The sequence below is a fragment of the Heptranchias perlo genome, chromosome 8 (assembly GCF_035084215.1).
Source record: "Heptranchias perlo isolate sHepPer1 chromosome 8, sHepPer1.hap1, whole genome shotgun sequence".
Taxonomy (NCBI): Eukaryota; Metazoa; Chordata; class Chondrichthyes; order Hexanchiformes; family Hexanchidae; genus Heptranchias; species Heptranchias perlo.
In genome coordinates, this window is record NC_090332.1 from 81,709,482 (window position 1) to 81,733,938 (window position 24,457).

At 40.2% G+C, this 24,457-nt stretch overlaps 1 protein-coding gene across 1 annotated transcript; it reads left to right on the plus strand.

Moving 5' to 3' along the window:
- The first annotated feature begins 2,490 nt into the window (after positions 1–2,490).
- On the plus strand, positions 2,491–20,948 carry chgb (chromogranin B). The gene is made up of 4 exons (XM_067989569.1): positions 2,491–2,574; positions 6,024–6,114; positions 7,504–9,329; positions 20,593–20,948. The coding sequence occupies exons 1-4, from the start codon at positions 2,491–2,493 to the stop codon at positions 20,674–20,676; spliced, it is 2,085 nt and encodes a 694-aa protein (XP_067845670.1). The 3' UTR covers positions 20,677–20,948.
- Positions 20,949–24,457: the final 3,509 nt, after the last annotated feature.

A 24,457-nucleotide genomic window follows, 5' to 3' on the forward strand; every position in this document is an offset into this window, starting at 1 on the left:
TCCATCTCTACCACTGTACCGAAATGGCCCTACCCAAAGTCACAAATGCATCCTCTGTGACTGTAACCATGGTGCATTATCCCTCCTCGTTCTCCTTGCCCTCTCTGCAGCCTTTAGCATGGTTAACCACATCATCCTCCTCCAATACCTCTCCTCCATTGTCCAGCGCAGTGGGACTGACCTCGCTTGGTTCCACTATTAACTATCCAGTCATAACCAGCACATTTCCAGCAATGGCATTTCTTCCTATCCCTGCACCGTTACCTCCGGAGTCACCCAAGGATCCATCCTTGGCCCTCTCCACTTCTTCATGTTGCCCCTTGGCGACATCATCTCCAGAACACGGGGTCAGCTTCCACATGTATGCTGATGACACCCAACTCTACCTCTCCACCACCTTGCTCAACTCCTCCACTGCCGTTGTGTTGTCAGACTGCTTGTCCAAAATACAGTCTTGGAGAATCTGCAATGTATTCCACTTTGACATTGGGAAGACCAAAGTCATTGCCTTTTACCCCCTGCCACTAACTCCATATGCTTGCTACCAATTCCATCCCCTTCCCCGGCCATTGTCTCAGGCTGAATGAGACTGTTTGAAACCTCAGGCTGAGCTTCCGACCCCATGTCCTCTCGATCGTAGGTAAGGTTCTGAGAAGGGTGGCCTGAGCACCCACCAATTTAGGAAGGAGGCCAATGATGCCAAGGTGCCAATGATGTACATAGGACCATGATTGCAATTTTGAAGTACAAATGAGATGAACGTGCACCACTGGCACTCCGCCCATTCATACCATTGTTGAGTAGCCCAACCACTGGTCTTTAAAGGGACTTCTGAAGGCTGCTCAAAAAAAAGCCCAACAAAATGTTTAACTTTTTTAAATATTCCATCCTGTGTTGCCCACAGGAATTGGAGCTGTTAAATATTCTTTTTATATGTTTTTTGTAACGATTGTCAGATTCTTTTTCATATTTCTTAATTTTTTAATGAATATTAGTTTTTCAAAATAGGATCAAGCAGCCATTTTATACTCCTTAAGTTTGATTTTAAAACACCTTAAATATAATATTTCTTGGTTGAGCTGGTATAAAAGAAGACATTCCAGCAACATCAGCAAGCTGGAGACCATTTTTCAGACCTGGTCAATAATCCAGGACAATTGCTTCAGCTTGCTACATGTTAGAAGGGCAAAGATATATCCTCTGCAACAGGACACTTGCAGCCAACTTGCAACATAGGGTCAGCAATACCAATGGTTGGCAAGATCACCACCTCCCTCAATTGTTATGCCTATGGTTCTCGGCTAGTACCGCAATATCAGATACTCTGTTGTCCACATATGTATCAAGGTGAATGATACATTGGTCAGCATAGCCAGCGCATAGCATGGCATGGCTACCCAATTTCACCGCACTGATACATTTCCCAAAGTACAGATGGTTGCCATGTTCCCAACCTAAAACCCTTGGAAGGTGTGGATGTGGCAAGGCTTCCATTTGTATGTTGCATCTTGATGGTGTACCCTCCTATGTTAGGGCAATGCAGAATATGCAATTAAGGAGCTGCAAGGTTATTTGAGGGCATGGAATGGGCAAGGAGTAAAGATGAAACAGATTGACAGGCTACATTTTGCAACTTGTGCTATTTACCTGGTACATGGTACTGTTAGTTAGTTGTACCTTGTCAGATGTCTTAAAGTGTCCCACCTTCACCTGCATCAGTTCCCAAATTCTGCAGGTACTGTAGACAGCATTCTGTTTGGCTAGTCTTTAGGACCATATACCTTAATTTTTGTAGAAGACTTTTGCGTGGCTCCTAATGAAACACCTTCCAATATTATTTATATGCAACATCCATAAACATCCCTTTATTAATATGTTCCGTGATTTCCTCAAAAGATCAATTAAACTAGGCAAGCACAGCCTATCCTTTACAAATCACATTGACTGATTCTGATTAGCCTATGCCACTCTAAAGGGCTGATTTAGTGATCCCAATAAAATACCTGTTGGAACCACCTCACCATACTAAATCCTTTGTCAGGAGAATGACCAGCTGACCTTGTCTGATGCAACGACGCCAGCTAATGAATATCTTTATCATATGGTCACTGCGCAACTTAAGCTTTGTACAGGGAACATAATGAAGGGAGCCCCTTAAAGAACTGCTGCTCATGATTAAAGAGATGTGGCCATTTAAAGGTAAGTGGCCGCATATATGGAGATAAAATCATTGGAGCCTTTTTAAAGACTCAGAAATGGGTAACACAAGTCTTCAGCCTTTGCGAAGATCAGGAAGTGGGTAGAAAATAAAGGGGAGGACAAAAAGACAGACAACACAATGTGGTACCATGAAATGGAGCCTATGGGCAATGGCATAATGGTACTGCCCCAAGACCTTATTTGATGGTTGGAAAAGTTGACATTCTTCTTCATGAGGTGGGTTCAAGGAGGCCTGCCATCTTTGGCACTCCAGGGCACCCTCCCTAGAAGATGGTAGTGCTTTATATCTGGCAGAATGTGGCAGCCAAACAGAATGCCATCTGCAGTACCTGCAAGTCCTGGGAACTGATGCAGGTGAAGAGGTCTAGATTTAGATAGAAAGATAAAGATAACAATAGGGGTAAATGGATTTTATTGGATTGGTGGGATATGGCTATTGGGATAGTGATGTTCCCCCAAGGATCTGTGCTGGGACTTCTTTTGTTTTCCATTTATGTAAATAATTTGGACATAAGCACAAGAAGAATGATATCAAAACTTACTGATGATGTCAAATTAGAGGGCATGGAAAATGATGAGGAAGAATGCAGGAGATTGCAGAAGAGCATAATCAGCAGAATGGAGAGATGGGTGGCAGATGTAGTCCAGTGCAAAGAAATGTGAAAGATTTTGACTGGTTAGTGAATTAGTAATGAGGGGGAATGAATTTAGGATTATCACTAGAAGAATAAATTTGGAAGTTGGAAGAATTTTTTTCATAAGGAGGGTATTAGAATGTGGAATAATTTGCCACCTGTGGCTATTGAGGCAGATACTAGAACTTCACTTAAAACGGAGTTGAAACGTTTTTGACAAGGAAGAATATTAAATGGTATGAGGAAAGGCCATAGAAATGCCATCAGCATAGATTGCTCTAGCTAGCACTTACCAGATGCAAAGGACTGAATGGCCTCCTTCTGTGCTATAATTTCTAAAGGGCAAATATTCATCTTTAACGTTCTGACACAGACTGTCATATGCCAGGAACCCATACTGGGAATTCAGGCACATGTCCAATTTGTGGGCCCATGATTTTCTATCCAGGAGCACAGGGATGAAAAAATATTCCTATGTTTCCATAATTTCCTTATGGGTTTGACAAGGTTTTTTTTGTTTGTTTTTTCTTACTTACCACCTTCTTTTAGATTCTTCATGCTTCACAGTAAACAGTTTAAACTTTGATTTACTGAATATTTTGTCAATCATATGACATTTGATTTAGATTTGACTATATTTCTAGGGCCTACACATCACTGCAGGGTCTGAATGATAAATTGTCAACCTGATTGTTACTGTATCAAAGATCTACTTGCAACTTGCATATCTATTAAAATTCAATAGGGATTCTTTCTCCTGAAAGATACCAAACAGTTACCCAATACAATCACGAATTCTGAGCTCTCTTCAATCACCTCTTGCAGACAGGATCAAAGTGAACTTGGAGAGTTAGTCCTCTTTTCCCTTCATTATTGGAGAGTAAGGCATCTTTAAATGTCAATACAACTCAAGTGACCAATATTACTGGAACACTTCCTTTGTGATAAAGGACAACGATTTTGGTAGTAGTGGTGCTAGCAGATAAAGGGAGGTTGGCTATTCCATTCCCTTCCTAATGCAAGCTTGTTGCCTTGGAATAGTCCTTAGTCATTGTCTATAGTTCAATGGTTGATGAAATTATCCATCAATTCTTAGTCTAGAGTTGGTTGCCATTTTAATATTACATGGTCCCATCATGTATGAATACTTGAATTGAAATATGAGCTAGAATGAAAACATTCAAACGATTATCATTAAAAATAGATTGAAAGATGGGGTCTAACTTCTCTTTCATTGTCAATTCATTTGCATCCGATTAACTTGAAAAGAAAATGAAGTATATATGAGCACAAGCCCTTTAATTTTAAAATAGGTATGAATTGGCAGCAAAGGGTAATAGTAATAGGTCAAAAAGAATGCAGCTCTATGAAAAGAATTAAAAGATATGATTAGTGGAAACCATTTTTGAGACTAGAATTTCAAGCAAGTGTTGTAAAGGGAATTGTGTACAAATTCGCTTGGGATGGAATTTTCTTTATGTAAAGCAAATGGGTTCATCTTTCGAGAGCGTCTATTAAGTTCTTTTTCAAAAGTTTGACCCTTTGCAGCATATCATATTTTTATGTCAGAAAGTCTGTCCAGGCTTGCTATTTGGTCTTAAATATAAAGAATGAGTATTTGTTGAAGGGATTCGATTGCCTGCAGAACTGTATCCAAAATGGGAGAAGGTTGGGAGAAAATAAACTGAAAAAAAAAAGCAATAACAAAAACTGTAACCCTATTTTCTTTAACGGTACCTTGGTGTCGATAATTGTCCCTTTATAATCGAAGGGCTGATATACAGGATCGATGACCTGACAACGCTAAGGTGCGATTGGGTTAGGCAAACAAACTGGCTTCAGCTTCACAAGTTCGGTATATCTAGATCAAAAACGTATTTTTAAAAATCCTATACTGAATGATGAATGGAGATGAAAGTTTGTTGCATAACACAGAAACACTTTCCGCTGGCTCTTGTCGGGTTTGATAACGATCGTTCTTGGAAGCAGAGGCTGCCTCCGCCTCTTTGACGAGCAGCGCGTAGCCTCCGCCTGCCCTTGGCTTTAAATTGAGATTGGGCTCGATGTAGAGGCGAGAAGAGACTGCGAGCAGCCGGGGAAGCGCTCCCTCACCTCACAAGCCGCCAACTGCGTGTACGCCTCGCACAAGACTATGCAATTCTTGCCTCTCCTGATCTTGTCCGTTCTGTCTGCCGTGGCAGGTAAAGTTTGCTTTTTGAACCTTTGTTTTAATCCTTATTCCTATCCAGCAGCTCCACTATTTCAGCACCTTGGACAGCGAGTGGGTCCTGCTGACTGATCCAACGACAGAACTTGCTAAGTGACTGTGGTGTACGATTTGGTAGGAGCTTGGTTGGCATTTTTTTCTTGTTATTGGTAAATCTGAACAAAGTGTGACATTTTTAATCATGGAAAAGCGCTGGCAGCTACATTTCAGAATATCCATTGTTTTACTGTCTTACTTAGCCCCCAGTATCGTGAAATACGGGTTATTACCAGTGTTACAAACTGCCCTTATCAATTTGGTCTATCGTTTTTGGGGGGATGTTGGTTTGTAGACAGATTGACAAGCGCTCGCATAGATTTACTGTTTTCCCCCCAACTTCATTATAAGAATAGAAAAAAAACAAGTTATAGGAAAACACATTGAAGTGATAGACAAATTCTTGTGGATTTGTCTATCACTTCAATGTGTTTTCCTATAACTTGTTTTTTTTCTATTCTTATAATGAAGTTGCTGCTGATCTTAAAATGAAAACTTTCACATAAATCGTGTCACACCAGCGCAGAGAGCATGGTTTTATAGATTTAAAGAGAGCCGGTGGGCTCAGATACTAACTAGCAGGTCGAGTTCAACCAAACTGCAGGTTAACTTTCACTAGCTGGCCTTATGCGGTCTCAAGTTCCTTCCTCTAAATGTGAAAGCCACACCCTGTGCAGTTGTTGTTAGAAACAGATCGGTAATTGTGTTTTTTTTTCTTTCCATTTGTTCTTGGCAGTAGTCAGACCACTGCCGGTGGAGAGAGAGACACAGAAGGATGAAATGGTAGGTTTCAATAATGTGTTCCCAGTGCAGAGATAGTCGTGTGTTGGGAAATTCTCTCTTTTCTGAACCAGAACACGAGGGAACTGATGCTGATGTTGCTGTTCTGATATTTGCCCATTTAGGTGACACGGTGCATAATCGAAGCACTCTCCAACGCTCTTTCTAAACCCAACGCTCCTCCATTGACCTCGGGGTGCAGAGAAATCCTGAAGAGTAAGTGCGTGTCTTTGTATGGGTCGCATCACCAACCATTCTGAGCTTAAGTATCCCTTCAGATCATTAATGCAAAAGCCATACAAGACTACTGGAAAATGCTATACAAATGCTTGTGTTCTGTGCGGTTTGTTCTAATCTGCATTCTACGCTGAAATTTGGAATGAAAACGGTTTGTGAGGGAGGTAAATATTTGATTATAGAAATATATTATCCTCTGGGTGGCGAATCGACAGCCGTTAATGAACAGCTCAATCTGAAGTGTCTGTTGGTTTAAAATAATGATCCGATGAGATTCATTTCCAATAAGGAGCGGTTAGAGAACTATCAATAATCGAGAATGCCATTTCTTTTTATTGATTCAATATTCTAAATGTATGTTTTAAATTATTACTTTACAGTAACGATCTGTTAAGGCTTAGTCACCCGCCCCCAGTAAGTGATGGGTTCTGGCAGCCTGAGATTTTCAGCATTACCCAAGCCTATCATTTGATGAATGGTTACAATCCAAGACAAATCACTCTCTGAGGGTGTTTGCATTTAGACAAATTTTAATAAATATCAGCAGGGTTTGCTAAAATGTCCAAATTCCTGCCATTGTACATTCCGTTTTTATTTTTGTGAGGACAACACAAATCGAACAACACTTCATTCGGGATTTATATGTTCATATTTTATGAACATTCAAGTTAAAGGGTGGCACGTGTGTCAGTGGGACATATATTGAGAATGGTTGGGTAAACGCACGCAATCCCCCGCTCCCGCCCGCAATTTACAAAGCTTGGGAATTGCAAATCCACCTGTAATTAAGAACAAGCGACTTCAAAATCCTGCTCATTGCACCGTGAACACTATTTTTGTGTCCCGGGTCTTCGAACGCCAAGCATTGTTTCCTTAAAATGTTCACTGGTGTATGGGATGCAGCGTTTACCACGGACATGTTTAAGATAATCAGTGAATGGAAAGTACCTTTTCTATCACTGGCACTTTAACCCTGTAAAGGAAAGAAAGATTTGCATTTATATAGCGACTTTCAGCACCCCAGGGCATTCCAAAGCACTTTACAGCCAATGGAGTAGTTTTTGAACTGTAGTCACCATTGTAATGTAGGAAACAAGGCAGCCAATTTGCACACAGCAAGGTCCCATAAACAGAAATGTGATTATGACCAGATAACCTGTTTTAGTGATGTTGGCTGAGGGATAAATACTGGCCAGGATAACATGTAGGAGGCTCCAGTAAATCTAATATACTCATGAGATGTAACATAAAATCAGTTTGACTTTCACACAGTGAAGCACATAACTGAGCACTCATGTCCATGGTCAGTGAGACTTCCTATTTCCTGATGTAAGATGGTTACATCTTTATTGTTACATCCTATTCCAGGTGGGAAACATGAAATAGAAGAAAAGAAAAATGAGGGTGAAAACAAACACTATGAAGAGGAGAGAGACATTGAGGAATCTGAAAAGCATCACTATGAAGATAAGGGAAGTGAGGAAGCAGTGGAGGGGCACAAGGGAAAGCATTATGAGGCAGACAAACGAAATAAAGATGAAAGTAAGGAAAACCAACATTACAAACAAAACCATGATGAAGAAAAAAGTGAAGAGAATAGCAGTGAAGAGGCTAGCAGGAGTATGGAAGACTTCAAACCAGTAAAAACCACCCGTCATATCAGGAGCCACAGAAACCATCATTCAGGCCAAGAATATCTCAACTATGAAGAAAGAAGATATGCAGATAATGGAAGTGAGCAAGATGAAGAAGAAAATCACAGGGAACGAAGACACAGTGGGGAAGATAGTGAGCAAGAGGAAAAAAGCTCACAAAAAGCAGACAGTTCTGAGAATACAAGCAATGGGTCCTATCAGAAACGGCCTAATGGACATGACAAAAGGAGTGAAGAGGAGTCATCTGAGGAAGATAAACAAATTGGTTTAAACGGACACTCAGAAGAAAGAAGGCATAGTCCTGAAAAGAGATACATTGACATAGGGGCAGAGGGATATGATGAAGATCTCAATAATGAAGACAAAAGTAATGGCCATTATGAGCATAAGAAATCTGACTCCGAAGAGTCAGAAGAGGAAGATAGTGAAGAAAGAGAGAAACGACATAATGGTCGCGGGCATTACCATAAAAGAAACAGCTTTGGACATTCTGATGAGGATAGGAGAAGTTACCGCCAAGATAAGAAGAATTCTGATAAATCTGATGAATCCAGCGAAGAACTAGAACACATCAATAACATTCATAATTACCTTAAGAGAAATGACAACCAGGAAGAATATGAAGAAAGTAAACATCAGTATGAGGATAAAATAAACAGACATGTGAGGAGTAACTCAGAGGAGTCAGAGGAGGAAAAACAGCACCATGACAAAAGGACCCATAGTGAAGAAAAAATGCACTACAGTGAAGAAAAGAAACATCACAGTGAAGAGGAAGAAAAGAGACATCATAATGGGAACAAGAGACATCACAGTGAAGAGGAAGAAGAGGAGGAGGAAGAGGAAAATGACTATCACAGTGAGGAAAAGAGGCACTATAGTGAAGAAGAAAACAGACACCACAGTGAAGAGGAAGAAAACAGACATCATAATGGGAACAAGAGACACCACAGTGAAGAGGAAGAAGAGGAGGAGGAAGAGGGAAAGAAATATCAAAGTGAGGAAAAGAGGCATTATAGTGAAGAAGAAAAGAGACATAATCACAATGACAAGAGACACCAAAGAGAGGAAGATGCAGAAGAGAAATATGCCAGCGATGAGCAGGATGAAGAGGAAGAGAGAAATACTGAACGCTTTCCAAAAGTGCAACGAGTTTGGTGGAAGAAAAGGCACAGTATGGAGGACAGAAATCGTGGCAGTGAAGAAGAAATAAAGCACAGTGAGGAAAGTCATTTTTATCCAGAATATGAAGAACATGATGACAGGTGGGAGAAGAGACAATATGAAAAAAGACATGAGGAGGAAGACTGGGGGCATAATGAGGAAGATAATGAAGAACATGCCGTAAGACAAAACTTTGCCCACGGTTTCCAAGAGAAAAGGATGTATGATAGAATGGATGAGCTGGCACAATATCTGAAATCCAAGAAAAAGTCAATGGAATTCCCAGAACTTTATGATTTTGAGGAAGAAAAGGAAAAGCAACACCATGAAGAGGAAAAGAGGAACATGAACCACAGAACACTGACTGAAGAAGAGGTGAGCCAACTGATTTTCTTTTTTTTAAATGAAAGAACGTAAAAATCTTCACTAACTTACATTTCTTGTTTTGGATGAATCAATGGGTAAGGTTATAGGGAAAAAGTGCTCATTTTCATTTTGCGATGTAGCTGATTGATTAGTGATCTAAAATAACCTGATGGACACTAAAATGATACATTGTTACATGAATACTATCATGTCAATTTATAAAAAGTAGCCTTCCACAACTATTTTATAGCTACATTTTAATGTCAAGTTTTAAAATACTGTAACTACTTCATTTGATCCAAAATATTCTTCCAATAAGTATGTCATAACCATAGAATCATAGATTCATAGAAAGGTTACAGCACAGAAGGAGGCCATTCGGCCCCTCGAGTCCATGCCGGCTCTATGCAAGAGCAATCCAGCTCTTATTAATGAATTATTATTTTAACTCTTAGAACTTCAGTAGCATTTTGGAATCAAAATTAAAGTCATAGTATTTTTACCTTAAACGAATACTGATTTAAGCATTTTCTATTGTTCAATATATTTGAGTTTACTTTATAATATTCAAAGCAAATTGTTTGTGGAATTTGTTTTCTGAAAACATTCTATATGAAAACATACTTTGAATGCTGCAAATATTTAAAAAGTTAAATAGTATGTTTAAGAAGGATGTTTCAAATAATAGATGTGTGTTTGCAATCCTGATGCCACCAAATTAATTGATAATTCTTGTTTATTTTAACTGAATATTTATTCGTTCCTCATTTAAGAAGGCATTATCTGCAGGTTTGTTCATGTGAATATTCTTTTTTTAAATGTCTTTTAATCACTATTAATAATATAAGGTTCAGTTATTAATAATATTAAACATCAACAATTTGGATTAATTTCTACTTCCTGAATCATCCTTAGCTGTTTTTGGCCGGAGGAGGTATCTTAACATTAGATTCTGTGAAAAGTTTGGCAGACATACTCCCAGATGGAATAATAATAATAATAATAGTAATAATAATACTTTGGAAGCATGTGCAAAATGTCCTTGCGTAGAATCTTGGCATAAACCTTCACCTTAGATGTTATTAATTATAATTATTAAACTAACAATTCTATTAACTGTTAATTGAATAAAACAAATTAAATAATCTTGATGACAAGGATTGTTATGCACACAGGAAATATTATAGCTATTTAAACAATTGGTACAACATTTTGAAACATATAAATGACATGGTCATAAGCCGACTGTGCAATGTACTTGGATCAAAAAGCACTTAAAATAGACTAAGAATACTGGGGTGAAATTGGTGAGTGCCAGTCTGGTGGCAAAACAGGCCCCAGGGAATGAACCAGGGAACAAATCAATATTGGACCTCAGGCCTCATTTAAATTAGACCACGAGCTGTGGACGCCTGCTGCACATCCCCAGGCTGCCCAATAAAGTTTGGGCTGCTGTGTTGCCGGCAGAGGCCCTGTGGGAGTGGGAGACGATCGGGAGAAGGGTGGCGATCGGGAGGGGGAGGAGGTGATTAGGAGGGGGCCAAGCGGGGTCCGGCAGTGGTCTTTGGGAATGCTATGAAGCTGGGAGGAGCACTCCTGCTCCTTCCATTTCCACATTCAGGTATGTTGTTTTTTAAAACTTATTTTTTTGGTGGCAGCCTCCAGTAGTCCCTTTAAAGACTTCTGGTTAGGCCACATGTGAACTTGGTTATCCTGAATGCAGCAGGCCCGGCATTGGTTGCGTCAGGGCAGCCCAATTTTCGGAAAGGGTCCTGAAACAGGCGTTAAGCCCCATATTTGCATATGCAAAGGACCTAACATCTGTTTCAGGCACGGGTTCTGGACGGTTACACCTTACCAATATGGTGCGGCGGTGCACTCCTGGTGTGGAATGTACACTCTTATGCCACCTGCCATATTGGACGCTTAGGCGCCCATTTTATGGCTGTAAAAATGGGCATGGCATCAATGAATTTCTAGGCCATTGTCTTATAAGGAAAACTTGCACCAGCACAACAGCCCACAGAGCAGAACTTAAGCATTGGATGGGGGAAATATGATATGTGGAATCTCACCTTTATTCAAACAATAAAGGCAACTACATTTAAGGTTGAGTTCTTCTACTTCCTTGGTTATATGCTTTAAACCATGGCTAACATTTCCACAGTAGCACCTCACAGGGAAGACCTATCCATTTAGGACCAAAAGCAAAGTTGTGCACTACTCAAACTGCATGTTTTTCTTAGCAGTTAAGTCTGGATAGCAATGCTTGAAGTGTGGGGCCTGTTCCAGGTTCTTTCCCTGCACGTACCTATGAGTGCTGCTTGTAAGGTAAATTTTAGTAGTAATTATTTAATGAGTAGACTGTTCCCCTGATTTCTTCAGGCACAATTTCAACCTGATAGTTGCCTCTATTTTACTATGTTGCAACCTAACAGTCCAATGCACATGTAAACAAGAACATAGACACGGGGCCCCAATAGTGGTGGTGTGATCAGATACTCCTGTTTCTATTGAAACAGTAATGGAGAATTATCAACTTGCACATCCTTGAAACTACATTCTTTCTCATATTTGTATAGCGGTCGGCAGGAACCATAATTCCTTGAGTAGAAATGATAGCTGGGGACAGTCCACTTCTTGTATACTCAAACACTATCCAGGACAAAGCAGTCCACTTGATTGGCACCCCATCCATAGGCTTAAATATCCACTCTCTCCACCATCGGCGTACTGTAGTTACAGTGTGTACTGTCTACAGGATGCGCTGCAGCACTTCTCAAACCCGCGAACTCCGCTATCTAAGACAAGGGCAGCTGGTGCATGGCAACACCATCACCTCCAAATTCCCCTCAAAGTCACACACCATGCTGACTTGCACATATATCATCGTTCCTTCATTGTCGCTGGGTCAAAAGCCTGGAGCTCTATACCTAACAGCATTGTGGGAGCATGTTCACCTGCAGCAGTAGAACAAGAAGGCCCACTGCTACCTTCTCAAGGGCAACTAGGGACAGGCAATAAATGATGCCCTTGCCAGCGTTGCCTATATCCTGAGAATGAATTTTTAAAAATACTAATGCTAGATATAGCAGGATGCCTCTGAATCTGGCATTGAGTAGTTTCCTCATGCTTCAAGGTAAAAACAGTGGAAACGATGTAGATTTGGTAAAGAGAGAGTAGTTAGGAAGGTTGAATATACTAATTATTCCTCAAGTGAAAGAACAGCTCAGAAATGGAAGCGAATGAATATACAGATCTCTTTCAGAATTAGATTCAAAACAGCTTCTTCTGCACAGTTCTATTTTTATTATACAGTAATAGTAACACCTACAGCAGCATTAGTTATGAGGATGGGGCAAACCAAATTTTGGTGGTGTTAAGTCCCGTGTGTAGGTGGAAAGGTGTGGACGAAGGCAGGTTGAGGAGCAAGTGGCAGACCAAGAATCGTGGCTCATCAGAGAGTGGAGAGCTTAGAGACCAAACAGCTTAGCAGATAGCTGCTAGGGAGATACCATATAATTTTATACTGTTGTTGGGCTGGTTGAGAAAAGTAAAGTGGGGATGGTAGCAGCTGGAGAAAAAAAAATCATAACCAATTGGAAATAGTAGAAACAGAGAGCAATCAGAAAAAGTAGTAACACTGAAACATGAACCTGCACTGAACTAATCATAAATCTTGGCAATAATCCCAAAATATTCAGATATGTTTAGTTTCACTAATTACATTTCTTGATGAGAATTAATATTTATGAATGTTAGAATAAGGGATTGGTTGGAACATACACAGATCATGGTAACAAATGAGAAAGATGTTCAGGAAATCATTATCTCAACTACATGGATCAGATTCAATATCCAAAATATGTCAGATAACAAGTTATGCTCCGGTCACATCTACCTGTAATATGTTAACAGTCTTTTATCTAGTGTTTTTCACACTTCTTGTTATCGCACATTTGCTGTAACACTTGGTTGATCGGCTCAAAGTAAAATAGCAGCCAATCGGAACTGAAGGAGGGAATATATAAATCAAAAGTGCCAATGAGAAACTACTAAGCATTTGTGAAAAAAAGCAATTCTAAATGACCAGTCAGGAAAACTTACCAATAATTTAAAAAAATGGTGAACCAATCAAACCTTCAAAATGATTTTCGAAAAAGAAAAATCATCTGTGAATTTTTATGTGGTAACTGACATTTTTAATATCCAAAATAAGGTTTTAAACAAAATAAAAACATAAGAAATTACATATTTCAGAATAACATGATTACCTTTACCCACTGAGTTATTTTCTGCGCCTTTTAAAGTTTTTACTTGAAGGCCCCATCTTCTTCCAAATTCCTAGACTTGGACTTGAGAGAATTGGGGGGCATTTCTGTGGAGGTTCTCCTGTTCATCCATTGTAACTGGCAGAAACCATGGGAACAGTGTTTATGCCGTTTTTCTGGGGTTTCCGCTACTCTTCCTCCAGAATTATAGCAGACGAACAGGAAAATCCCGTGGAAATTAGCCCCCAATATTGTGGACCAGATCATTGATGTTGTTAACTTCCAGTAGCATCTGCCTGCTTGATTTTATAAACTATCTGAAGAAAAAATAAAGGACATACTTTATAAAGCTTTACTCATGTAAAGTTTATATATTTTTTTAAAGAGGGGTTTTTTATGTGTGAGACAGAGGAAAAAAAGAGATTATTTTCAAACATGATATTCAGTACTGGTTAAACACCTGTGTAGCTTTTGTTTATATTCAAATTATTGACAATCTATTATTTACTTTCCTCAGTGGAAAAATCAATTTGTGTCTCTGATCATAACAGCATTTTAGTTTGTATGTTTTTGAAAATGATTTAAATACAAACTGGATGATGAATTTGAGTAGCTTTTCAACTAAACTTTTAAATAAAAGCTACTAATTTTTACTTCAGAAGGTATGTCAATTTGAGACAGAGAAAGGGAGACAGATAATGTCTTTCCTCATCCTAATTTGAGTTCTTTCCTCAAAATTGCAATTCAATTTTAAAGCTTCTCATTAAAACAGAAAGGGGGTGAAATTTAATTTTGCTGAGGCACAAAATGAGCAGCCGTGAATTGGCTGTCCATTGTACACCCAACTGATTTGCCTTTCCATGGAAGTTAATGGAAAGGGAAATCGGGCAGGGTGTAAATTGGGTGGCCAATTTGCTGACAATTTTGCATCCCCACTGAAGTTAAATTTCATCCCAAAGGTTCTAATTATCATCATCTTTGTTTCGTTGATTGAAAATGCAAGCACAGCTGTTAGTGGCCGCTGTGAGACAGAGTGAGACAGAGGGACACAGGCAGAGAGAGACATGGACACAGACAGAGATAGTCATCCAGGAACCAATCACCAAAAACTGAATTCAGTGTTTGCAAGGTTCTCTTAAAAACATACAAATCTGTGCAGCCAAACCCAAGGCCTCCTTTCCTCATTACTGACTGATCCCAGGAACTCACCGGTGACCCATACTCCATAATCCAGCCCCCCATTTCTACCAAATCTCATGTGCTCCCTCCACAGTTCTGCCAAACCCCTAGTACCCCCACTCCAGTGCTGCCAAACTCAAGGACTATTGCCCCAGTTCTACTAAACCCCAGATCACCCTCTAGTGCAGTTAAATCCCACCCCTCCTGAGTGCTGCTAAATACCAGGTACCAACCTCTAAATGGCACATCTTGCATACCCATCCTGCAATGTGCCCTCAGATTTCAAGATACAAGGGACACAAATTAAATACATATATAGGTAAAGTAAAATATTTATTATATATTAAATTCAGTACATGAGGCACGCATTTCATTGAAAGAAAATTATGGGAACCTTAGCCCAATGGGTGAACCCATTATACTGCCCATCGTACCAGTTATACCACTAAATGTTGCTTTTATGGGGGTTTTTCAATGTTAATGGTGTCACACCTTGTCTGTCACAGATTTACCTAGCATGGTCTCACAGAGCGTAAGTACTATGTCGTAGTGACAGTGTATGGTGGAAAAGCTTCTAACTATTTCATTTTCTTTGTAACATCGTTTACATGATTTTACATGATACATGAAATATTTTCCCCCTTCTAGGCCTCCAGGTCCTGTTTTTTGTCACTCAACTATCTTCCTCGCTGCCTTTGAACAACATGATTCAGCAGCCAATTTTTCATATTAAATATTAAACTTGTTTCAGCTAAACTTTGGGCCTCCCTCTCCCCATGGCCCCAACACCTCTTATCCAAAATTTGTATTTTTTTTTTAAAGTTACACTTTACCAACCTCAGGCCACCCCACTTGGCTTCCACTGGTGCTTGTTTCTTCCATGGCCACATGTGGCAGTATACTCTCACAGCCTCTCGGTGGTTAGCGAGTTAATGAATGCTGCAGTGCTTAGAAAAAGACATTTGTATTTAATAATGAATCCAACCAGCAGGTCCCCATGGCCAGTCCAGATGTGCTAGCCAACCTCCAACCTGGGTTGGGGCAGGGACAAGTCAACCTTGTATGTCCCGGACCTGTGCGGGTGATCCAGTTTCTCTCCAACTCAACCATGCCGTACCCCCACCCGTTGCCATCGAGAGAAGAAACTCTCAAACTGACAGGCTCCATCCTCTAACGAACTATGTGACTGAGGAACAGGAAGGGAAGCCAACCCCTCCCGCCCCCCCCCACAACTGGGAAGCAAAACTCAGGCTGCAGCAGTGAACGTTCCTCCACTGAGAGGAAAATAGAAAGCCAGAACACCCATTGAGAAGAAAATGCAGGGAGACAGGACTGTGAAAGTAGCTCTCCATACATTCCCATTCAGAACACAATGACAGGGGATGGGAAGAACACCTATTCCTCCCTGCATCAGCGGCTGGTGGAGACAGGATAATGAACCGTAACATTCCCCCTCTACCGAGAAACATTCCTGCTCTCCACCTCGACCTTTCTACCCTCCATCCCCATCCTCTTCCCACCGTTCTCCCTTCAGCTCCACCTCCTTCTCCTCCCTCTGTCCCCCTCTTCTTCCTCCTCCCCAGTTTCCCATCCTGGTCCCCGTGCCCCCAATCACCTTCCCCATCTTCCTCTCCCTTCTCCAATCCTCTCAAACCTCCCCCTTTCCCACCTTCCCCTCTCCCCCTTCATTCCTCTACTCCCTCGTCCCGCACCCATTTGCCTCTTTCTCTTCTTCCCTTACCCCCCCCGGCTTGGATCCAATTGTACCCACTCTCTAACGCTGTTTGACCTGAATACTGCACTTGGCCCTGACTTCCTGGATTTTGAAGTGACCGCTTCCATCGGGCAGGAGGTGGACTCAGCGATCTCACCGCTCGTCCGGTGGAAGCGGTCAGAGACTCGAACCATGTTCGCGGTGGGGTCTCATTTGAATTTCATCGGCGAGCTTCGTGTACTTTTGGAGCAGCTCACCAATCAGAGGGGGCAGGAAACCTGGAGGTTTCACTGCGGAGCCTAGCCAGCCTAGGTAAGTAACAGGGAGGGGAAGCAATCCCAGGGGAGGGGCATGGAGGGTTGGCCATCAGGGGTCAACTTTTGTGGGGCCATTTTTGTGCTCCACAAAAATTGTTTGCAAGGCTTTTCTTAAACTTTTTTGGAGCTGCTTTCAGTGATCTCTTTATAGACCGTTCTATGCCAAGTTCTAATGGGCAGAGTGTACGTGGTGCATTGATACTTCAAAATTGCATTGGGGCCCTATTGATGTCAGAGGACCTCGATTTGCATGAGCTAATAAGGCTCCTGCCTGCATCCGGTGAGCCTCTGGGCCGCCCACTTCAAGGTCCCACCAAAATGACGGTGAGCCAGACACCATCGGGAGTGTCGCAGTAAGTGCTGTGTCGCCATTTTGAACACACTACTGTCCTGTTCCCACCTGAAGGGGGGTGGGGATGAAAATTAGCCCCCATGTGTGTAATGCCATTGAAGACCGACCAGCATATATAACAAAATACCACTCATTTATGGTTTCCACAGAATAATGGGCAGAGTCAAGGAATTCAATCCCCAAAACGATGGTAAAAATCCTAGAATACATGTAATAAAAATGGAATTTGACATATTAGTCACTGTAAATCAGTAGCCCTGATGTTATCCCTAGATTGAAAAAATACTCCTATTATATAACAGTGAATCCTCTGACTCACCACGTTCATCACCACAGGAGATCTGCTAATATATTAAATAAATGAAATCATCCTTCCTAAAATTAAAGAAGATTGATGTGCTCATTAAGATAGGAAAATTGAGGTTGCAATTTGAAAACGTGCCTAGAAACTTGTTCAATTTTTCTGCAATTGACATTGGTTTTGTAGAATATAAAGTACATTTTACGGTAATTGTTACATTATTTGAGAATTCATCATTATCATCTAACATGGATGCTGGTAACATATATAGAACTGTGAAAGATTAGAGGCCAGAGAAAATGATAGGGAGGGGGGCGGGATAAAATATAATAAAATATGGACTGGAATATTTTAGCAAAAGTTAGCTGAGGCCATGTGGCATCAACGGATAGGGATTGGCATCTCTAAGCTTTAGAAACTCGCTCCACACCACCAGCTAGTGGTAAAAACCTGCAACTATATTGTGAAACTTGATACCGCAAAATTGAATAAGAAATGTTGACATAGCAATTTACAATAGTAAATGTTGACAGAAAAGATAGCACAAAACTACATACAATTCACTATTAATTGGCAGTCGCCCTCAATAGGGATGGATGGTATGAAAAATGGAAACATCATGCCTGAAGCTAAAGGCACATTGATGGGACTGGATAGGACGAACTTTTGTCTGGATCTGGCTAGTATATTCCAGAACTGGGAAATTTGATGCTGATAATGACATCCGTCATCTTGTGGACAGGAACTGTACGTCGTATGCAAGATTTTAAATAAGGTATATAAAAAGATATACAAAAAGAGAGGACCCTTGAAAACTGGGAAATGCAGTGATTTAAAACACAATAATTTTACTTCTGGGCCCAGTGTTTAAATGGAGCTCCAAATGGGCTGAAAGTGTCCTTTCATGTGCTGGTTGTACATGAAACAAATATTCACCCTTTCACTTCCCTTCCACAAATTTGATAAAGATGAAAAGGATTTTCAGAAGGATAATATGCATTGGATGGGGCAGCAGGTGAAGGAAGAGGTAAAATAGTCAAGCAGATACTGATTTCAAGATGATCTTGATTCCACAAGGGCAAAGCATTTTATCCCCACCAGTTATTTTCAAAGTTATGGAACCCAGAATAGAAGATAGCACCATTGTCTGATCTATCTAGGATCAATTGTTTTCAGATTATTTACACCTTTCTTTAATGTTCTTTTTAAATTGTCAACAAATTATGAGGCCTGGACTAATAATCCAGAGAATACGAGTTCAAATCCTAATATGAGAATTTTAATTCAATTTTAAAAATCTGGAAATAAAAATCCACCATGAAGCTGTCAGATTTTCATAAAAACTGGAAAGAAATCTGCCGTCCTTACCAAGTCTGGCCCATATGTGATCCCAGTCCCACACCCATGTGGTTGACTCTTACTTGCTTTCTGAAGCGGTCTAACAAGCCACTCAGTTGTATCATGCTGCTACGAAAGATACCACACAGACTGCAGCATTTCAAGATGGCGGCCCCCCACCTTCTTAAGGCAACTAGGAAAGGGCGATAAATGGCGGCCTTGCCAGCGATGCCCACATCCCGAGAATGAAGAAAGAACTCCAACAGGAAATGAATTGGGATGAAGCTTTATTTTAAGAAAACTATGTAAAGTTCTTGTTTACGTAGAGGGAAAGAGTTGAATAATACATTTGGGGGAATACACTCAGTACAACTTACAGTTAGTAACTTCAAGGCTCTTTGAAGCATGTACACTGTGACTCTTTCCTTCTTTTTCATATCCAGAATAAAAGTCATATTTTTGACATTCTGAAGGATGAGGAGAAGAAGGCATTTTAACAATACTTTTTATTGATAGATGTATTTTATTTTCTGCCTATTCAAATAGAACCAATTTTGCATAATACCTGGGCCATCTTAATATTCCACTATATAAACCAAAACAAAAAGAACAGACACACGTGATGAGCAATTCAAGGCAATAACATTTCATCAAGTTAACCATTTTTTTTGGGGGGGGGGGCAGGGAGAAAAGAGTAATAAATATTTGAATATTTGTCTCAATTTTCAGCCAATTAACTAGTATGAAAGAAAGAACCAGAACAACATTGAGTAATAAAAACATAGCCCAATTGCATTAATGCTGTAGAAATATAATTCATTTGACTAAAACAATAATACTCATTTCTGTTTCTCTAGTCAGTCTCACACAGGTTTTTAACACAGTTACACCTGTATTTACTTGCATTGTGGTTATTCAAATGCAACATGCTGTTAGGGATCACTTACTTTTCATTTCTGAGTAGTTATGTGCTGTTATACTTCCAAACTAGTTTTCATACCCTTAATTAATTTTGTATGATTTCTTATACAGAATTCTTTCTCTTCTGAGTGCTTGCAGTAGTAACTAGAAACACAGATGTTTGCTACATTGAAGGTTAGGCTTCAGTTATAGAAAAACAATCATCTACATTGTACATGCTTTCAGATCAATTAAAATTCTTAAATAACTGTTCCACTGAATAAAACACGACCAATCAGGCAAGTATATATCTGTTACCTGTCATTATCCTGTGTGGTACAACTAAACTTGGATTAAATGTCTAATTTGAATAAGTAGTCAAAGATAGTTCCTGGAGCATTTACCAAATAGTTTCACTGTTCTGAATTTACAACAGGCCAAATGTACAATATTCTTTCTAGGTTTTGCAGACGGAATTAAAATCTTAATTTAGTTGTACAAATTGTGCAGAAAGTAATACCTCAGAGTAAAATGTACCTGAATTGAATATGCAAATAACTCCTTTTTCACAAATGAAACTGTAACTAGATAGATTAGCATAACCCAAAATAAACATGCCCCCGCCCCCGCCCCCCCCCCCCCACAGTCCTCAAGAATTATTCCTTTGTAAAGCCCACAAGACATTATCCTCAATAGTGTATTATTATTGCTGGGTGCCTGCTTGGAGCAAATTTGGCAATTAAATAATTAAACTGTAGAACCTGTGCCTTAAGGAGTCCCAGAATATACAATGAGAGAATAGCGTATCATCTGTACTAGTTTTTTGTCACCCTGTACTTGAATACAGTTAAGAGAAAGCTACCATACCAATAATTAATTGTTTTCCATTGTTCCCCAAAGGAGAAGGAGCTTGAGAATCTGGCAGCTATGGACTTGGAATTGGAGAAAATGGCAGAGAAGCTCCATGAGAGTCAAAGAGGTTAATAAAATGTTGTCAGCAAAGTCTATTTGATTATCAAGGCACTTAATGCTATACTGAACATATTTTTAAAAAAATAGAAAACCACATATATTCCATTATCTAATATACTACAAAATAAACAGCAGTGAAGAGGCTGCTTGCACAGTATCAAATGTCCTTTGTTGTCCACATGGTGTGTTTCAGATTGCTGGAAATGTTTCCACTGTGTACTTCAATATTGCTATATATTATACAGATTTAAAGGCATGAAAATTAAATTATACAGATTAAAGCAGTTTGGGTCTTGATTCATGAAAAAATGTCAGATTTCATCATCTTCATATGCTCATTTCATATTATTATTGTGCTGCAGTTCAGCCTGTAATTTGCAATAAATAAAAATCCAAAAATGTTGGGACCAAACCTCTGTGTTGCATCTACTTTTACTAGCTATATAAAAAGGGCATATTAAGAACTGAACTGGCAAAATGCAGTTGAATTCAATAACATAATTACTTAACCCTCAAAGCCTGAGCAGTATTTCTACATCAAATTTAAAATTATACTGTAATATGGTTTTGATCAATGATATCACACACATTCTAGTGGGATATATATCATTACAAGTATAGAATGACTTCTTAGTAAAACAAAATTATTCCAACATTTGCAGCACACATACATGCACCCACACACACAGGGAAAGCAGTGGGTTAGACATTTGATCCCATTTATAGTTTATAAGTTTAGTTTAAAGAAAGAAAAAGCATTTATATAGCGCCTTTCACAACCTCAGGATGTCCCAAAGTACTTTAGAGGCAATGCAGTACTTCTTAAGTGTGGTGACTGTGGTAATGTAGGAAATGCAGCAGCCAATTTACGCACAGCAAGGTCCCACAAACAGCAATGTGATAATGACCAGATAATCTTTTTTAGTGATGTTGGTTATGAAAATATTAATTTTCAGGGGGAAAGTTTGGTAATCATTTTTGTTCATTCCTCAAGGCAAGAGCATTTTAAAAGCACTTCCAATTTCAGGGTGGAGATGGTATACAATGAAAGCAAGAAAATCAGCAGCCCTTGGCACATCTACTTGCCACTTATGCAGGAGAACTGCCTCAGCTTGGTCCAGGTCAGCAGGACAAAGCTTGGTCACCTGTAGCAAGGACTCGCAGCAAACTCAAAACATAGGGATAGCAACGTCAATGGATGGCAAGACCACCACTGACCTCAATTGTTATGCCTATAGCTCAGTCTTAGCTATAGCACTCAGGTATAGAACTGACCATTAAGGCATCAACAAGGTGACGTGTTGGTCAGCATAGCCAACACTTTTAACTCGTTCTCCAACCATAACTTTGGGAAATGTGATAAGATTGTGGGTGTCACTGATTGCTGCCACATATCCAAATTAAAGTCCTTGGAAGATCTGTGCGGCATAGTTTTTAATTGTATGTTGCATCTTGACTGTACACCTTGTTGAGATATGCAATGCAAGAACTATTAGATGGCAAACGGTAAAGATGGAACACTTCGTTTGGCACGTGACATCTACCTGGTATGTGGTATCTACCTGGTACATGGTTTGGTTGTTAGTCTTACCTTGCAGTACAGCCTTATCCCACATGTATTTCCAGGTACTGTAGATGACGTTTAGTTTGGCTGCCACACTTGGTGCAATGCTGTCCTTTGGGGAGGGTGCCCTCAATTGGCAATCAGGGCAAGCCTCCTCATACCCACTAACACGTTCACAACCCCAGTCATAAATAGGATCAAGGGCTGCGCCACTCTGTTACATGCTAAGATACCATTTTCTGCATTGACAATGGGTTCACTTTCACATCCTTTTTATCTTTCGCCAAAATACAACACATACGTATAAACTATTTTCAGCATTTCCAAAGACTCAAATCATTTGCAGCTACGTATCCAAGGGGCCACATCCTTTCAATTTGGATCAATAGCTCTTTTAAGGGCTGCATGCTTCCAATCCATGTGCCTCTCTGCACAACTTTAGCCTGGTTCAGAGCATTTAAACAGGATGACCCTGCTGAATCAGAAGCGGTCAGCAGCCACTGCAGCACTGCCAGTGCACACGATTGAACAGTTGTTGCCCCTTCTCCTCCCTCCCCACCAAATTGAGGAATCAACAGTTATATTACAGACAATGAATTGCAACTTTTTCCAAAATTCTATACTTCTCACATCAGATGTCAATTACAATGGAGCAAATTCATGTTGCGAGCTCATTCTTCACTCATTACTAAGTGGGCAATAAAACATTAATACTCACAAATATAACATGAGCATACAATAAAGGAAGTAATTAGCATAAGGCATGTTAGAAAGCAATCTGGGAGCAATAGATTCATCACTTCCAATATCACAACAATGTGAACATGGAAATTTTGAAAAAAACAAATGCAAACTGAATGCTGGGATACATAGCCAGAACTGTGGAGCCTACAAAGGTAATGCTGAGACTGTATAATGCACTGGTCAGGTTTTTTATTCATTCATGGGCAATGGGCATCACTGGAAAGGCCAGCATTTATTGCTTATCCCTGATTGCCCTTAAGAAGGTGGTGGTGAGCTGTCTTCTTTAACCGCTGCAGCTCGTGTGGTGAAGGTTCTCCCACAATATTGTTAGGAAGGGAGCTCCAGGATTTTGACCCAGCGATGAAGGAACGGCGATATATTTCCAAGGTGGGATGGAGTGTGACTTGGAGGGGAACGTGCAGGTGGTGGTGTTCCCATGCGCCTGCTGCCCTTGTCCTTCTGGATGGTAGAGGTTGCGGGTTACAGACGTGCAGTCGAAGAAGCCTTGGCGAGTTGCTGCAGTGCATCTTGTAGATGGTACACAGTGCGCCGGTGGTGGAGGGAGTGAATGTTTAAGGTGGTGGATGCGGTGCCAATCTCATCCAGACAAGTGGAAAGTATTCCAGTAGATGGTGGAAAGGCTTTGGGGAGTCAGGAGGTTACAGAATATTAAGTACAATTTTGGTCACAATTCAAAAAGGGATATACATGCATTAGAGAGGGTGCAGAGAAAAGCAATAAAAATTATTACAATGTAATGGGAGTAAACTATTAGGAAAGATTAGAGTAACACTCTACATTCTAAAGAGGCTGGGATGGGGCAGGAAGAACTCAAGTTGTACAAAATATTAAGATCAGGTGAACTCAGTATTACTTCCAAGTCAGACCATTAGGATTATCATAGAATAGTTACAGCACAGAAGGCGGCCATTTGGCCCATCAAGCCTATGCCGACTTTTTGTAAGAGCAATCCAGTTAGTCCCATTCCCTTGCTCATTCCCTTCAAGTATTTATCCAACTCCTCTTTGAAAACCACAATTGAATCTGCTTCCACCACCCTTTCAGTGCATTCCAGATCATAACTACTCGCTGCATAAAAGTTTTTCCTCATGTCGCCTTTGGTTCTTTTGCCAATCACCTTAAACCTGTGTCCTCTGGTTCTCGACCTTTCCGCCAATGGAGACAGTTTCTCCTTATTTACTTTATCTAAACCCTTCATGATTTTGAACATTTCTATCAGATCTCCTCTTAACCTTTTCTGCTCCAAGGAGAACAACCCCAGCTTCTCCAGTCTATCCAGGTAACTGGAGTCCCTCATCTCTGGAACCATTCTAGTAAATCTTTTCTGCACCCTAAGGCCATCACATCCTTCCTAAAGTGCGGTGCTCAGAATTGGACACAATACTCCAGTTGTGGCCGAACCACTGTTTTATAAACGTTCAACATAGCTTCCTTGCTTTTGTACTCTATGCCTCTATTTATGAA

Excerpts from the sequence above, each read along its gene's own strand:
- chgb (XM_067989569.1), top strand. The coding sequence starts at position 2,491 with ATGGTAGTGCTTTATATCTGGCAGAATGTGGCAGCCAAACAGAATGCC. Across the intron at positions 2,575-6,023 it reads AGTCCTGGGAACTGATGCAG|GTGACACGGTGCATAATCGA; the intron begins GTGAAGAGGTCT and ends TTGCCCATTTAG. Across the intron at positions 9,330-20,592 it reads GAACACTGACTGAAGAAGAG|GAGAAGGAGCTTGAGAATCT; the intron begins GTGAGCCAACTG and ends TGTTCCCCAAAG.